We start from the raw sequence: 18,477 nt of genomic DNA, 5'->3' as shown, positions 1-18,477 counted from the left end.
AATCTTGTTGCCCTGCTCTGTACTCGTTCCAGCAGCTCTAAATCCTTCTTGAAATGAGGCCTCCAGACCTGTATACAGTACTCTAGGTGTGGCCTGACAATTGCCTTATACAATGGAATAATCACCTCCTTATCCCTGCTGGAAAAATTGCTGTATATCATTGACAATACTCCATGAGCTACTCTTGCAGCCCGTCTGCACTGCTCAGAGAACTTCATATCTGCCTGCACAACCACCCCCAAGTCCCTTTCATTCTCTACCACTGTCAGTGTAGTACCACAGAGTTGATACGTTGCTCTGGGGTTGCTGTTTCCCATGTGTAGTACTTTACATTTGTCAATGTTAAACTTCATTTGCCACCTCTCAGCCCATCTGCTCAACCTTTCCAGATCCTGTTGCAGCAGCATAGTGTCAGTAGTGTCCTTGACAACCCTGCCAACCTTTGTATCATCTGCAAACTTGGACATTAAGCTTGATATACCATCATCAATATCATTTATAAATACAGAAAACAATAATGGACCCAACACTGAGCCCTGAGGGACTCCACTAATAACATTAGTCCACGATGAGCAGGGTCCATTGATTACCACTCTCTGTCTTCTCCCCCTCAACCACCCCTTTATCCATAGCAGCAATTTGCCTCCAATATCACACTGCCCCAATTTGTGTAGCAGTCTTCCATGTGCAACAGTATCAAAAGCCTTTCTAAGATCCAAGTATATAATATCAAAGTTATTCCCTGCATCCAGTTCCTTTGTGACTGCATCATAGTATCCAATCAAATTGGTCAGGCAAGACTTCTCCTTAACAAAACCATGCTGTGTCCGAGCTATAACTGAAGTCTTGTCTAAATGATCCTGCAGTGCTTCTTTAACCAGTGCCTCCATTAATTTCCCTGGAACAGAAGTTAAGCTCACAGGTCTATGATTACTTGTGTCAGCCTTTGATCCTCCTTTGTGAATTGGGGTCACATTTGCACATTTCCAGTCTATGGGTACCTCCCCTGAGTCCAAGGAAGCTCTCATAATTATGGCTAAGGGTTTGCTTACTTCCTTTGCTGCCTCCTTTAATATAACTGGATAGATCCCATCCACCCCGGGTGCTTTCTTGTGTTTATCTTCAACAGTTTCTCCTCCACTTTACTCCCAGTTATTTCAAGATTCTGTAGCTTACTGCTAGAGTTGAATACACCTCTGGCATTCCCCTTGCTGAATAACTCCTCGTGTGTGAATGTCGATGCAAAATATTCATTTAGTTTGTTAGCTACCTGAGCAGGATCATCAACAGTTGACCCATCAATATCAAGTGGACCAATCTGATTCATCCCCTTCCTTCTAGAGTTTACATAAGTAAAGAACTCTTTGCTGTTTTTCTTTGCATCCCTTGCCAAAGATTTCTCGTAATCTGCCTTCGCCTGCCTAACCTCCTTTGTAACTTGGTTGCATATCAACTTGTATCTATCATAGGCTTCTGTGTCATGTGTTAATTTGTAAGTATCCCATGCATTTTTCTTCTCTGCCATATGCCTCATTAGTTCATCTGACATCCATTTTGGCCTAAACCTTGAACAATATTTCTTAGTTGGTATGTAAAGCCTAGTAGCTTCCAAGATAAGTTCTTTGAATGCTTCCCATTTTGAATTTGCTGTTGGTAACATCATCAGTTGGTCCCACTGTATAGAATTTAAATACTGTCTCAGTCCATCGTAGTCACCTTTACGGAAGCAATAACCCTTCCCTTTACCCCTAATGGTAGTTACCTCTTTGAGTAAATCCCACTTCAGCACACTGTGATCACTGCCACCTAGTGGTTCATTTATCTGCAGATTCTTAATGCATGAAGAATCACTTCTGATAATCAAATCAAGAGTATTACTCCCTCTAGTTGCCTCCCGAACATGCTGATGTAGAAAACAATCATCCAATAAATCCACAAAAGCCCTGCTGGTGCGTGAGTAACCAGCCCCCAAATTCCAGTCAATATCTGGGAAATTAAAATCTCCCATTATAAGACTCTCTGATTTACTGGCCCACTCTATTTCCCTGTACAGTTTCTTATTATACTCATCAGAGTCATTAGGCCTATAGCACACTCCTACTCTCAATATTGATCTCCCAATGCTTATGTCACACCAAACTGACTCGACACTGCACTGTCCAGCAATGTCTACTGGCTTCACTTCCTTGATTTCCTATCCTCCTTTCCTCCTCCCTTCCTATCCAGTCTATCCTTTCTATAGACGTTGTACTCCCCAAATTCCAGTTCTGCATTCCTTATATCTGTGTGACACCACGTCTCTGATATCCCAACAATATCTGCCTTTGATGTTTTGAGCAATACCTCAAATTCATCAAATTTATTTACTAAACTCCTAGCATTGATGTACACACAAGTATACATGCACCTATTTCTATTCTTAGCTACCCTAACACAAACCATGTGTTTACTTGTACTGCAATGAGTCCCAGCAGTCTCTGAAATATCCTGCATCTTGTTTTTCAGGCTTCTGCTCATTCCAATAGAAGCAGTGCAAGAATCCCTTTCACCTCTGCCAGTGGCTACCCACCTAACACTGCCTCGATAGCATCAGCAAATATTCTTGCACCCTTTCTATTTAAGGGTGCGTTGGTGTACATGCAAGTATACATGCACCTGTTCTTTTTTTTAGCTACCCTAACACCTATGTGTTTATTTGTACCCCAATGATTCCCAGCAGTCTCTGAAATATCCTGCATCTTATTTCCCAGGCTGTGGCTCATTCCAATAGAAGCAGTGCAAGAATCACTTTCACCTCTTCCAGTGGCTATTGTTAATCTATTAGTCCTTGTATCCCCCCAATCTAGCAGTTTTCCGACCCACCTAACACTGCCTCGATAGCATCAGCAAACATCCTTGCACCCTTTCTATTTAAGTGTATCCCATCCCTGTAGAAGCAGTCTCTCCTGTTAACAAATACAGAACCAGGCTGAAAAAAATCCTACCCCTTGAGCCCTGAGTTATTACAAAACTACTTTGCTCTGAGTTATTACAAAATAATTAAACTCACTGCCAGAGTTTAATTCACCTCTGGCATTTCCCTTCCTGAATAACTCATGTAATACTCGTGCAAAATACTCATTCAGTTTTTTAGCTACCTGAGCAGGATCATCAACAGTTGAACCATCAATATCAAGTGGACCAATCTAATTCATCCCCTTCCTTCTAGAGTTTTCATAAATAAAGAACTCTTTGTTGTTTTTCTTAATATCATTAGTGCCGATGTGTTCAGTAGTATCAACTTTTGTGCCCTTAAAAGATATCTGCTCTACATCATCAACCTTTGTCCCTGGTAGACATACCCTGTTCCTGTTCCACTTATCCTTTTTGCACAATATATTCCCCGTTTCCATGACAATGGAGTCACCAACAACTAGATCCTGTGGGATAAGCGGATTCCGCCTTGGGGATTGCCACTATATTGCCTGATGCTCAAGTGCAAGCTCTGGTGTTGATGTGGACAGCTGAGAGCTTGTGGGCCCCTCAATTTAAATCCTTCAAGGGCATCTACCCTATTCTTCAAGCTCTCATATAAGCCCATAACAACGCTGAGTTGCTGCCTAATTTCCTCACACTCCTTACATCAAGCACACACAAAGACATTCGCCTTGGCTATAACATTTGAGGTAGGATGGTTGCAGGTTGGATGTGTAGAAATTTGGCTTCAGCCAATGGTGGTTGACCATTGCAACAAATTCCCATCTGGTGTTGTAGAGATGGTTAGTTGAAAAAAATTCAAGGAAGAACTAAATAAACTGTTTAAAGAGGATGGAATTATAATTTTTTTTTTTTTTTTTGGCTGAAGCTTTTTTTTATAAGCTTTCTTTCTTTCTAGCATCATTTACCACGACTACTACCACCGCCAATTATAATAATAATGTAATAATGATGTGAACGGACTTTTCTAAATCAGTTTTGCTTTCTGATTTCAAATATATATATATATATATATATATATTTTTTTTAATGAAAACCCCAAACACAAAAGGTATCAAAACCTATAGTACTTAGTACCATGCATGGGTACTCTAGAGAATAAACATGGGTTTCAACACTTCATGCCTCCAATAAGAAAAGTGGTGGTATTTCACCGGTTGATGAAAGTCATTTACCACCTTCTCTGTTTTTTCCCTAACACTTGTAGTTTTCATAATATGACTGCTGAAATATATGACTGAGTCAAGTTTCTCAACCCTGAGGGACAACGGCAAAGACATCATTGACTCACCGACACCAGAGAATGATGGGAACAGGTAGGTTCAAAAATATACGATTCTCTAGTTCCTTCATAGTAATATTAGCTCTGATGGAATTGACAGGGGCACCCATAGCTGTGCCCAGATGAAACAAAGAAAGCAAGCTTATGCAGCATCAGCCAAAAAAAAAAAAAAAAAAACACACTCACATTTCACCTTTCCGTTCGTTCCAAGTACCTGTCCAGCTTAGCCTTAAATTTATTTAGGCTATCAACTTCCACGACAAAGGATGGAAGTCTGTTCCACCAATCAACCACCTGCTGGCTAAAGGCAAACTTCCGCACATCTATCCTACATCTGTCTTTGCTCAATTTGAATTTATGCCCTCTCAAATGATTATTCTGAGCAAGAGGAAAAATTCCATCAGCATTGGGTATGCTCAAACCATTCAAGGCTTTATACACCTCTATCAGATCACCTCGCAGGTGCCTAGTCTCCAGACACTGTAATTTGCAAAATTTAAACCTTTCTTCGTAAGAACAACCCTTGGTTCCATTCACTAATCTTGTTGCCCTTCTTTGTACCCGTTCCAACAGCTCTACGTCCTTCTTAAAATGAGTCCTCCAGACCTGTATACAGTACTCAAGGTGTGGCCTGACCATTGCCTTATATAAGGGGATAATCAGAAAAATTCCTGTATATCATTGACAAGACACTATGAGCTACTCTTGCAGACTGTCTGCACTGCTCAGAAAACTTCATATCTGCCTGCACAATTACTCCCAGGTCCTTTTCGTTCTCTACCACTGTCAGTGTAGTACCACAGAGTTGATACGTCACTCTGGGGTTGCTGCTTTCCATATGTAGTACTTTACATTTGTCAATGTTAAACTTCATTTGCCACCTCTCAGCCGATCTGCTCAACTTTTCTAGATCCTGATGCAGCAGCAGCAGCATACTGTCATTAGTTTCCTTAACAACCCTGCCAACCTTCGCATCGTCTGCAAACTTGGACCTTAAGCTTGATATACCATCATCAATATCATTTATAAATATAGAAAACAACAATAGATCCAATACTGAACAACCCTGAGGGACTCCACTAATAACATTAGTCCACGATGAGCAGTGTCCATTGATTACCACTCTCTGTCTTCTCCCACTCAACCATCCCTTTATCCATAGCAGCAATTTGCCTCCAATGCTACACTGATCCAATTTGTGCAGCAGTCTTCCATGTGTAACAGTATCAAAAGCCTTTCTAAGATTCAAATATATGATATCAAAGTTATTCCCTGCATCCAGTGGTGCTCCTTAGCCAGATGGGCAGGAGCAGCAGTGCGTAGCACATGCTTCTTGATTAGACCGGGGTTCGAGCCCGTGACCACCAAATACGGAGGATGTGGAAAGGTCATGGAATGACCATCGCATATCCCCGGAGCAATATGGCCTTAGTTGCTAATGCTCCTAAAAATGAAATAACAAACAAACAAACCTACATACAGTTCCTTTGTGACCACATCATAGTATCCAATCAAATTGATCAGGCAAGACTTTCCCTTAACAAAACCATGCTGTGTCCGAGCTATAACTGAAGTCTTGTCTAGATGATTCTGCAGTGCTTCTTTAACCAGTGCCTCCATTAATTTTCTTGGAATAGAAGTTAAACTAACAGGTCTATAATTACTTATCAATTAACAGGTCTATTAATATATTAATAATATATTAATAGGTCTATAATTACTTATCAGGTATATTTATCAATGGTATTGATGAAAGTATATCAGGCTTAGTGTCGAAGTTTGCAGATGATACAAAGGTTGGCAGGGTTGTTAATGACAGTAATGGCAGTGTGCTACTGCAACAGGATCTAAAAAATTTGGGCAGATGGGCTAAGAAGTGGCAACTGAAGTTTAATCTTGACAATTCCAAAGTACTGCATATGGGTAGAAGTAACCCCAGAGAAACGTACCAACTGTGTGGTACTACACTTAAGGTGGTAGAAAATGAAAAAGACCAGGGAGTAATTGTGCAGTCAGATATGAAGTTTTCTGAGCAATGCAGACAGGCTGCCAGGGCAGGTCATGGGGTTTTGTCAATGATATATAGGAATTTTGCTAGCAGGGAAAAGGAGGTGATTGTCCCTCTGTATAAGGCAATGGTCATTCCATGTCTGGAGGCCTCATTTTAGGAAGGATGTAGATTTGCTTGAGTGTGTACAGAGAAGGGCAACAAGGTTGGTGAGGGGAATGAAGGGATCCTCTTACCAAGAGAGGCTTAAGTTCTGCAAATTGCAGTGGCTGGAGACTAGGCACCCTGTGCGGTGATCTGATTGAGGTGTATAAGGCCTTGAATGGGTTGAGCACACTGAATTCTGATGGTATCCTTCCACTTGTTCAGATTACGAACCCAACAGGAAGATTAAATTCAAATTAAGAAAAGACAAATGTAGAATAGATGTGCGGAAATTTGCCTTTAGCCAGCGGGTGGTTAATTGCTGGAACAAACTTCCATCTGTCATTGTGGAAGTTGATAGATTAAATTTAAGGAGGAACTGGACAGTCATTTGGAGGGAATGGTGTAATATATATATATATTTTTTTGGCTGATGCTGCGTAAGCTCATACACTTTCTTTCTTGCATCACATGCCACTACTACTACTGCTAGTGTTGCCCTTTGATCCTCCTTTGTGAATTGGGGTCACATTTGCACATCTCCAGTCCATGGGTACCGCCCCTGAGTCCAAAGAAGCTCTCATAATTATAGCTAAGGGTTTGCTTACTTCCTTTGCTGCGTCCTTTAGTATAACTGGATAGATCCTGTCCACCCGGGATGTCTTTTTTATGTTTATCTTCCGCAGTTTCTCCTCCGCTTTCCTCTCAGTTATTACAAAATCATCCAGCTCACTGCCAGAGTTGAACTCACCTCTGGCATTCCCCTCCTTGAATAACTCCTCATGGGTGAATGTAGATGCAAAATACTCATTTAGTTTGTTAGTCACCTGAGCAGGATCATCAACAGTTGAACCATCAATATCCAGTGGACCAATCTGATTCATCCCTTTCCTTCTAAAGTTTACATAGGTAAAGTGCTCTTTAGTTATACAGTCTTTAGTTATACAGTAAACTGTCAAAATAACAGCACCCCATATAACAGAACATTTCAGCTAACGGCACATTCAGATTAGATGTTTACATGCAGCTCAGAGGTCTGCAGTTCCAATAAAAGAAAACAGCAAGTCACATGATTAATGGATTTGTTTACATTCACCATTTTGAAAGTGAATTCTGTACTGATATCACAGATTATGTCAGTGTTTTACATTTATTTTAAATTAAAAACTTCACTATGGCTTCTAAAGTTAATAAAGCTTATACAATGAAAAAAAGAACAACAACATTAAATCTTAATGACAAACAAACTTGATATAATAAAGAAAATGGAACGAGGCATAAGTAGGAGTGTTTTAATAACAGAATATAATATTGGATCATCAACATTGTATGATATTAAACATTCAAAGCACAACTTTTAGAATTTACTGTATGTTCAGAACCTAACAATAAGATTAGCATTAGTAGAGGCACATGATGCAAGAAAGCAAGCTTATAGAACATCAGCCAAAAAAAAAACCCTTCCCATTTCACTGATCCGTTAATTCCAAATGTTTGTCTAGTTCTGCCTTGAATTTATTTAAGCTATCAACTTCCACAACAACAGATGGAAGTTTGTTTCAGCAATCAACCACCTGCTGGCGAACTTCTGCACATCTATTCCACAACTTTTTTTCCTCAGTTTGAATCTATACCCCCTCAGGTTTGTAATCTGAGCAAGAGGAAGAACCCCATCAGCATTGAGCCTGCTCAATCCATTCAAGGCCTTATACACCTCAATCAGATCGCTCACAGGTGCCCAGTCTCCAGAAGCTGCAATTTGCAGAACTTAAACCTTTCTCCATAAGAGCACCCCTTTGTTCCCTTCACCAGTCTTGTTGCCCTTCTCTGTACTCATTCTAGCAACTCTGCATCCTTCCTAAAATGAGGCTTCCAGACCTGTACGCAGTACTCAAGGTGTGATCTGACCATTGCCTTATACAAGGGGATAATCACCTCCTTATCCCTGCTTGCAAAATTTCTGTATATCATTGACAAGACCTCATGACCTACTCTGCCAGCCTGTCTACACTGTCAGAAAACTTCAAATTTGACTGCACAATTACCCCCAGGTCTCTTTTATTCTCCACTACCCTGAGTGTAACACCACCCAGTTGGAACATTTCTCTGGGTTACTGCTACCCATATGCAGTCAGGAGCGGATTAAGGTCGGTTGAGGCCCCGGGCGCAGAAGAAAATATTGGGCCCCTTAAAAAAAAGAGAGAGACAGGGAAAATAAAAATACATGTTAACCATTTTTTTAAATAAATAAAAAAGATTATTTACTATTAATGTTTTATTTCCAATAAAATTTGAATATAATATATGTATAATATAATTAATAATAGCATAATAATAATCACAAAGTTTTGAACTAATATGTTCAACTAATTTTTGGGGTTTTGCGTGGGCCTTTCAGAAGTCGGGGCGCAGGGCGCACGCCCCGTGCGCCCGCCGTTAAATCCGCCTCTGTATGCAGTATTTTGTATTTGTCAATGTTAAACTTCAGTTGCCACTTCTCAGCCCATCTGCCAAACTTTTCCAGATCTTGTTGCAGCAGTATACTGTTATTAACAACCCTGCCAACCTTTGTATCATCTACAAACTTTGACATTTGACTTCTTTTTTTTTTTTTTTTTTTTTTCTTCTTGTGGGGCTGATGCTGTATAGCTTGCTTTCTTGCATCATGTGCCTCTGCTAATGCTAATTAAGCTTGATATACCTTCATCAATATCATTGATAAATATACAAAACAACAATGGGCCCAACACCGAACTCTAAGGGACACCACTAATAACATTAGTCCACATAGAGCAGTATCCATTGATTTCCACTCTGTCTTCTTCCACTCAACCATTCTTTTATCCATTGTAGCAACTTGCCCTTTAATAGAGATAGCTGATAGAAAACATTTATACAAGCCAAAATTAGAAAATTTAGATAAAGTGCTGAATGAGTGGTTTTTATTTAAACGATTGAAAGGTATGGCTATATCAGGGTCAATAATTATTGCCAAAGTAAAAAAATTTTAAAGAAAAAATGGGCATTGATACAATGATTGTTTTTACTGATAGATTTAAAATGAAACTTTCTAGATATCAGAAAAACCGAAATAATGGCACCTTCAATCCCCAAAGGTACCATTATTCTGAAATTCTACTGTTGTTGTTGTTTGGTTTTTAGGAGTATTAGCAACTAAGGCCATATTGCTCCGGGGATATGCGGTGGTCATTCCCTGACCTTTCCGCATCCTCCATATTTGGTGGTCGCGGGCTAGAACCCCGGTCTAATCAAGAAGCGTGTGCTACGCACTGCTGCTCCTGCCCACCTGGCTACGGAGGTGCCATTGAAATTCTGCTGTAGTATCCAATCAGATTGGTGAGATAGACAAGATCACTCCTTGGAACAGAAGTCAAGCTAACAGGTCTATAATTACTCATGTCACCCTTTGTTTCTCACCCTTTGTGAATTGGGATTGCATCTTCAGTCCATAGAGATCACCCCTGAATTCAAGGCTGCTCTCATAAATATGTCTAAATGTCTGCTTACCTCCTTTGATGCCTCCCTTAATATATATGGATAGATCCCATCCAATCCAGGTGCCTTTTTCACATTTAGCTTCAACAATTTCTCTTTTTCTTTCCTTTCAGTTGTCACCAAGTCATTTAGCTCCCCATTAGAAATTGATAAATGTCTAGTATCTCAACCCCTAAAAAATTCCTCTTGTGGGAATGCAGATGTAAAATAGCTATTCAGTTTGTCATCAACATGAGCAGCATACTAATATAACAATTAAGATTATACTTAGTAATGTTGATTATTCTATCTGACTACCAAGATGCCCTTACAAGCAAAATAAAATAAATCATAAATATTAAAAAAAAAACAAAAAAAAAAAACACTGAAGTGACTCCTGCTGCTTTCACTGAAAATGCATAGCTCTTTTCTAAAGAAGATGGACCTCATACCACAATAAATAAGATAAAGTACCCACAAGACCAACCACTTCTTTGGGGAATATCAGCCATTTTCATCAGTGAATTAAAAAATTATAATTTATATAAATTATAAATATAACGTATTTTTTTAATAAATTATAAATTATTTTAATAAATTTTTGGAATTCACAAACTTAACTGAAAAATATAAACAAATATATATGTTCTTGATTGTCAACATTTACAAAATCCTTTAACAAATTGTTGCTTTTAAAATGTGGAGTTCATGTTCACTTTCTGTAGTTCAAATGAGTTGATTAATTCAGTTATATTAATCCTGTTTATTGCAATTTGGTTTTCATGGTTAATTGCGAATTTGTCTTTAGTTTAGACCTGTTGATTAGTTGAGTCTACTTAGAAGTTTCCATTTTGTTTTTTACTTTTGTTCATTTTAAGCTACAGGGGACAATAGAAAGGAAAGAACACAACTTATTTCATCTCCATCTGAAAACAGTCCTATTCATTTTTGACTTAATAACAGAATCCAATGTAGAATCCAATGTATATTCAGAAAATGAGCAGTTATATTATACTATACTGAATGAGCAGTTATATTATTCTGTATGATTAATTATATTATACTCTATTTAATATACTGAATGTTCTGGATTGTCAACATTTACAAAATTGTTGCTTTTAAATGTAGTGTTCATGTTTTAATTAATTTAATCTAATATAATAGTTAGGGAAGGACATTGCATGGTTGTTTTCCAGGAAGATTAATTACTATATTTAATAACCACTCATATATCACATAAAATTAATAATATAGTTTATTAAGCTTATTGCCTAACCCACTATACATTTAGGCATCTTAAATATAGTAATTAATTTAATCTAGTTTTACTTGCAACCTAGGTAATTTATGCATATATTAATGACCTTATAAATTGCCCCTCCCCAAGCCATTTTATAAAATTCTGATTTTTTTTTTTTAGAGTAGTAGCGATTGCTTATCCTATAGCTATATTTATACTTGTAAACCATAACTTTCATCTGCAACATTTTCTGATATGTCTGTATTCCTCCTTTTTATTTTGATATACATGAATTATATACACATAAACCAAAAATAATAGCATATAATATTAGAAGTCTAGGAGATTGTGATATCTTTCAAACTTCTACTGTGGAGGTCATTGAGTATATTCTTAGTTACAAATATCGAGACATGTATAAAAAAGATATTAGCATTAGTAGAGGCATATGATGCAAGAAAGCAAACTTATACAGCATCAGCCAAAAAAAAAAATTCCCATTTCACCCATATATATTTAAATAAAATGAAACTTCCATTTTCAGTTTGTGTTTGTCAGATTGTTTTTGTTAAAATGTAATTTGGAAAGTCTGTATCTTTAATCTCATAAAAAAATGATATTTCACTTTCTGGTTTGTTTTTATGAAATATAATCATCATATTGGATAATAGACCTGTGCCTTATAACTTGATTACTTTAAACTGAATAAGTACTAAAATAATAAAACCATCTAAAACTTACAAATAACAGATAGTATAGAAATCACAGACATCTTGCATTATGGTAATGATCCTGTTGTCTTCATCAGCAGTGCAGAATTATCATAACAGAAGATTCTGATTGCCAGAACATCTGGAATCAGAAGTTTTACAAAGAATAATGGCAGAGATTATTTAGTTTAAAATAATCAAGTTTTGTTATATGATTGCTGCAAATCCCATAAATAATACATTTCTATGATTGTGCCTGTAATATTAATGCTATCTTGAAACCATTAACATGAAGCCCTCAAAACTATTAATACAGAGTTAAAATATCCAAATCAAATCGTTTTTGCAAATATCAAAAAGTAATGCTATTCCTCTGAATTTTTATTCTAATTTTTGATTCATGTTACATTGTATTTCTCATATTTTAGGTCAACTTAAATTACATCAATTATTCTTGTTCATAATTTAGTTCAAGATATTATCAGCTCGCTGATAAGTTAAGTGCATATTGATGTAGAAATTAGACTTGTACAAAATAACAAATATCAAGCAATTGAAAAACATATTTTGAGTATTTTTTAGTTGCGAATACCTGAGACATGTGTAAAAAAGATATATTTAAATAAAGTGAAACTTCCATCTTCACTGCTGCTTTAAACAAATATCTTAAAGGAGAAAATGTTATACTATATTGTATGTAAAAATGTGTTCACAGATCATGTTTAAAAAACTTATTTACTTTTTAAAAGTTTAAAACATTAAAATTTTTGTATAATTATAATGACTAGAGAAATTAATCCTAATACATTTAAAGTTGAAAAGTTAAAAATAAACTTTAAGCCACTTCTCTATTACTCTTTTTAAAAATTTTTCTCCCTATAAAGTAATTAAAATGATGCTATAAAGTGTTTTGATGTTTAGTATTATAGCACTATCTATATACATATGATGTTTTGATGTTTGGCATTATAGCCCTATATTTATATATGCATACATTATAGATGTATGAAATGTGAAAAGATAAGTTGGGTGTAGTGGTCATTGCATAAATTGCTAGAACTACTAACGACAGAAGGAAGAAATTGCAGACCTAAGGGGGGTTATACGTTATGGAATTAAGTACCAAGTATTATAATTAAGTTAATACACTAAAATTATAACTGAATAAACAATAATAAAAAAATAAAGATTAATAAAGTATTATTATAGTAAATATATATATATTGATACTATTGCAAGTGTGATTAAGAATAAAGATGTATAAGGTTAAAGTAGATTTTGAGGCAAGTAAATACAAAATGGAATGAAGAATTAGAGCCAGAAGTTACTTTGAATTATTGAGAAGGGTTAAGCAATGGTATCAGTATGGTAAGAAAATCATTATTAGGGATAAGCTGCCACAGCCAACTTTGTTGAGGGGGGGGGGACTACAGCTGTAGCAGGCTAATCAGGAGTACAACATTTCAAACCTTCAGACTAATGCACATTGGTCAAAATATATAAATTTTGCAACAAAGTGCAAATAGTACAAATTTGAAAGATAAAAGCAGTAGCATGGACGATAGTCTCAACAGTGTGTTTTATGTATTGATTATTATGATAAGGTATAAAAGAATAAATTCAGATTAGAGTGTGATTATTTAGGAAAATTGTAGTAAAGTATGTGACAATATGTAACAGTGCAGCAGAAATGTTGGAAGTTGGAGGGGGGGAAAAGAATGCCAGTTACTCTTTTTGATGTTATGAAGAGAAGCACTGGTATGAAGAGAAGAATGAAGTGAATGAGATATTGCAAAAAAATGAGGAAAAGCGGTACACTGACAATTAAAGAAGGATACTTGAGCATGCTTGGAGCATAAAACCATCCTCCAATTAGAATGCTAATAGAATTAGCAATCCAATCCAATTAGAATGCTAAAAGAATGCTTTAAGAGCAATTAGTGTAAGTTAGTAGCTTCAAAGTGTATCAGAGTGTGGGTTTTTTTTTTTTTTTTTAGGAACATTAGCAACTAAGGCCATATTGCTCCGGGATATGTGGTGGTCATTCCCTGACCTTTCCGCATCCTCTGTATTTGGTGGTCACGGGCTCGAACCCCAGTCTAATCAAGAAGCGTGTGTTACGCACTGCTGCTCCTGCCCACCTGGCTACGGAGGCGCCGGTTCAGAGTGTGGTAGAGGGGGGGGGGGGTATAGGAAAAATCTAGGTAAATAACGTAGGATGAAAGAAAAATTTTGAACATGAGGAGAAAATAATAAAAGGAAGATAGAAATAGTACTAGAGCCAGCCCTCAAGTATTCTAATAGCTAATTTTGCAGAAAAAAGGAGGTCATGAAAATTTAAAGTAAATTGAAGAACATATGCAAATTCTATAATCTATCTAATATATATATATATATATATATATATATATATATCACAGTATAGAGGCTGTGCTCCTTGCCACCTGTTTGTTAGGGGTCTGAGTTTGATTCCTGTTGCAGACTGGAAAACTTCTAATGATATTAAAATATCAGTTCAAACTAGGTCATTCTAACTTTGATTTGCAGAAGTGTAAATTTTTTTACCAAATTCATTGAGTTTTTTATCTTGTTTTTTTTTCATACACACAAAAACTGGGTTGTGAATATTTTATAAATATAATACACATCTGTGCAAGTCTGTTCAGCAGACAGGGATTATATGTATTATGTCTACAATAAATTTAGGATTATTGTTAATTATTAAAAGACACTAGAATATATTTTTTATCTTGATTTTTATTTGTCTGGTATTTTCTTTACTGAGGTTAATCCAAAAGTTGTATCTTGAGCTGAAATATACAGATTGAAAGTTTAACTGTCAGACAAAGGTAAGAAACTTTGACCATGAAAAAACAAATGGTAAAAGTACTTGTGAAGAAGGAAATGCACTCTATACACTGACTTAATATAGCCCTGACATAAAAATTATGGAGACTTGTATAATTGCAGTATTATTAAATTTATTAAATACTGAAAAATAATCTGTTATGAGATTATTATCTGGTAACTGTTTTCAAATTTAATAATAAATTTGAAAAAAGTCAGCAGAATATTGCAGAGTTTATTCTGACATTTTTTAATGCTTTTTTAATGTTTTTTTTATGCAGAAGTTTTCAACCATTAATATTTGACCAAAAAATAAAAAAAAAGAGAGAAATATTCACAGAGAGCTGCAATTTAAGTCTCTACTGTTTAGGATATTACAAATACTCTCGTGGATATTAGGTTAGATTATGGTTATTTATATTTTTAAAAAAGTGAACTGAATTGCATAAACACTGCTTAAAACAGTATCAACCAGATTGACAAGAAAAGTTGTGAAAAATATTTGTATATGGCTGTGCTATAAATTTCTAATGTTGGACACTTATAAAACTTATATACTCACTGATTAAAGGTTGTGTATGTTGGTTTTTTGAGCATGTATGCACACACATACTCTTACAAATGCACACAGTCTATCAGATTCTTAGACAATATTATTTTTTGAATAATATTGTTGTTTTTACATTTGGGAAATGTACTTGAAATAAACCAATCTGCACTCATTTTCTGTGCGCAGATGCCATGTTCTTGTCAGTAAAGTAACTTGATAATAAAAACACAGCTAAATATACAGTCACTTTAGTAGTTTCCACTTTTTATATCTGATTCTTGCTTAGTAGTATGCAATTCGTAGTTCAGCAAAATTTGTCATATCCACATTAAAATCCATTACAATTTTAAGAAGTTGTTGCAGTATATGGATAAAATTTTTGCGTAATGTAAAAAATTGTCAGCAGTTGAAGGATTATGCAAAAAAAAAAATCACAGAAGGGTATTGCACTTACAGTTCCCCTAGAGAAAAAGCTCCATTGGAGTTGTAGATTAATATTGCTGATTATGTCAAAAACAGTATTGATTTTGAAGTAAAAATACACAAGGGAGTGTGTGAATCTGTAGAAATCACCTTCTTAAATTGTAATATGGTTGCTCCTTCCAAATGATGATGTTATAGTGTGTTGTATGTTTATGATATAAACTTTTTTTTAAGTTCCGAGAAACTTCTGTTAATTTGTTACTCTATTTTAGAATATGCCTGTAGAATATGTTTCAGCATAATAAGATTTTAACAAAAAAATATATATATATCTATTCAGAAACAGTATGATTGACAAAACCATAGGAATCCATTTTTGGTAAGCAGTATTAATATGACACTAATTTAAATAAACTAATATGTGCAGTTACTGGTTCATATTTTATATAGTTTAAAACAAAACAAAAAAAAAAAAGAATAAAAAAAAAAAGAATAAAAAAAGTTCTTTTTTATAATGTGAGTTTTAGTAACATTTCACGTATATAAAGTGCAACATGTATACATAAATTATTTACAATTTCATTTGTACAGGAGGCATGCTCTTTTGACAGAATTCACTGATGGCCAGCATCACTCTAAATTGTCTGCTTCAAACTTTACAGTACATGCCAGTATTTGTTTCTCTCCTTAGGCACAGGAAACTTCCTTGATGACTCTTGGAAGAATATAAAATTGTCCATCATCCTTACTACAGGAAATCCACAACTTATAAAAAATCTCAGGTCACAGTCCAATAAGAACGGCAAAAATAAGAACCACTAGTATTCCATATGGGGCTACCATTTCACCCCCACCATCTACATGTGCTAGATGCCGAGGTGAGTGGCTAGGATGATCTCCATTATGATAATTTACAACATCATCATCACTGCTGCCATCAATATAGCCTATGTTGTCATCTGAGGGTAGGGTGGTATTCCTAACATATTCATTCACAAATATTTCTGGCTTGCCATTTGATTCATCACTTCCTTTAGACATGGAACGACAGTCAAACCACCATATTGATGTTGAACGTGGATAAGGAGGGTTTCCTTCATCAATCTGTAAGATTATTAAATACTTTTATTGTAAGGAATACTTTAAAAAAAAAGTTATTTCTTATGAAAATATTTGAAATATAAATCATATCAATTTAGTTAATTAATTTTATTTTCATTAGAATTTAAATGCATTAAAATATCAGTTGACTAAATTATATATTTTTAATAATAGAATTTATATTTTTTTATTTATTAACATCCTTTGAAACAAGCAATATCGTCATATTCCTTTATAAATCGTGTGTGTGTGTGTGTGTGTGTGTGTGTGTGTGTATTAATTATTGCTAAACCTAAAATTAATTCAAATTACTACATTGATTATTTTTAATGTTTAAACTATAATATTTTTAATGACAGATGAATCGCTAATGCCATTGCCCATTCATTTTTATTTAAGTTTGTTGTTTATTATATTTTATTATGCTTTTTTGTGTTAACAGCACCCAACTGATGAGAAATAAAGTCTGATCAGTGTCTAATTAGGCCTTGCCTAACGTAGGTTTGGATGTCTGCCTTATTAGACACTGTGCTTTGCCTATGAACATTTTATTATTAGAAATACAATACATTTATTTATTCACATGAGCATTGGCTCACTCATCAGGGGCTTTGAATGGATGAATATTCAAAAGAAATTAACAAAATATATATAATGCATATACGTTTCCTTATCCAGTTTTATTATTATTGTTATCAATAGTTTTATAATTTCGATGCTTTATTTTAGCAGTGTATAGTTACTAAATAGCCAATTTTTTATATATTCTATATGATTTATATCAGTACTAGAGTAAATTGGAGTAAGGAAACAAATCCTTCATGTATACATAATAATTATTAAACTAAGACATTTTTTTTTTTAACCTTTATCCCATTTATTCACATTACTATAACAGGTCCCAGCACTAAATGAATGAAAGCTAGAACATTGTGCCCTTTTATATTGTAGACAATACTGTACCCTTTTTCTTTTTATGATTAATGTTTTAGAGATAACCAATAAGAGCAATACTGTACCATTTGCATTACACCAGTAATGTTTATTTTATCTCAACTTAAAGTTGCAATTTTTGAAAGAAAAAAGTATATTTTATCTGAACTTAATGTTTCTATTTTGAAAACGAAATGTAAAGTGCAGTGCAAAATAATTGAGGAATTTAATACATGGAAAAACTAAAACTAAAAATGCATTTAAAATTAATGCTTTATTCTGACTGGGGCTGGTAAAATCTTTCTACCTAACAGCACAGGTGGTCAGGCAATAACCTATTACATTTTACAACTTTTCAACTCATGCAAATCAACTGATAGTGACATTGAAAGTTATCTACTATAGTTTTTGATATGTATTATATTTAATTTATTTATTGATTTACTGCTTTCAAATTTCATACAGAATAAATTATTTTTACTTAATTTCGGTAGCAATTTTTTTAGCAGTATTGTAATGCAGATTGATGTTCAGTAATGTCCAACATCAATTTGATCTGAGAATAAAGAAGTCATCTGCTTGTTATTTCCAAATTTGATCTTTGATATAGTCCAGATTGATTGTAGTATCTGCATGAAATACAAGCAGCTGCTTTAATGGCTATGCATATGTGGAATTTTATATATCCTTAGAGAATACAGTTGTCAATGAGTTTGTCTTTTAAGCTGTTTAAGTCATTAATTAAGTGTATGTTGTTTCTACATATGA

At 34.9% G+C, this 18,477-nt stretch overlaps 1 protein-coding gene across 1 annotated transcript in view; it reads right to left on the bottom strand.

The window, feature by feature from the left end:
- Positions 1-16,201: 16,201 nt before the first annotated feature.
- Positions 16,202-18,477, bottom strand: part of Mmp1 (Matrix metalloproteinase 1) — an 81,730-nt gene continuing 79,454 nt past the window's right edge. Inside the window, exon 11 of the mRNA XM_090377476.1 lies at positions 16,202-16,779. Within this exon, the coding sequence (XP_090233602.1) occupies positions 16,459-16,779 (321 nt within the window). The 3' untranslated portion in view covers positions 16,202-16,458. The remainder of the gene's footprint in view (positions 16,780-18,477) is intronic.

Source organism: Mastigoproctus giganteus, chromosome 1 (genome assembly GCF_048544385.1).
Source record: "Mastigoproctus giganteus isolate SK-2022 chromosome 1, ASM4854438v1, whole genome shotgun sequence".
Lineage (NCBI taxonomy): Eukaryota > Metazoa > Arthropoda > Arachnida > Uropygi > Thelyphonidae > Mastigoproctus > Mastigoproctus giganteus.
The sequence above is the reverse complement of the archived record's forward strand: the minus strand, read 5'-3'. Positions and strand labels throughout refer to the sequence as shown.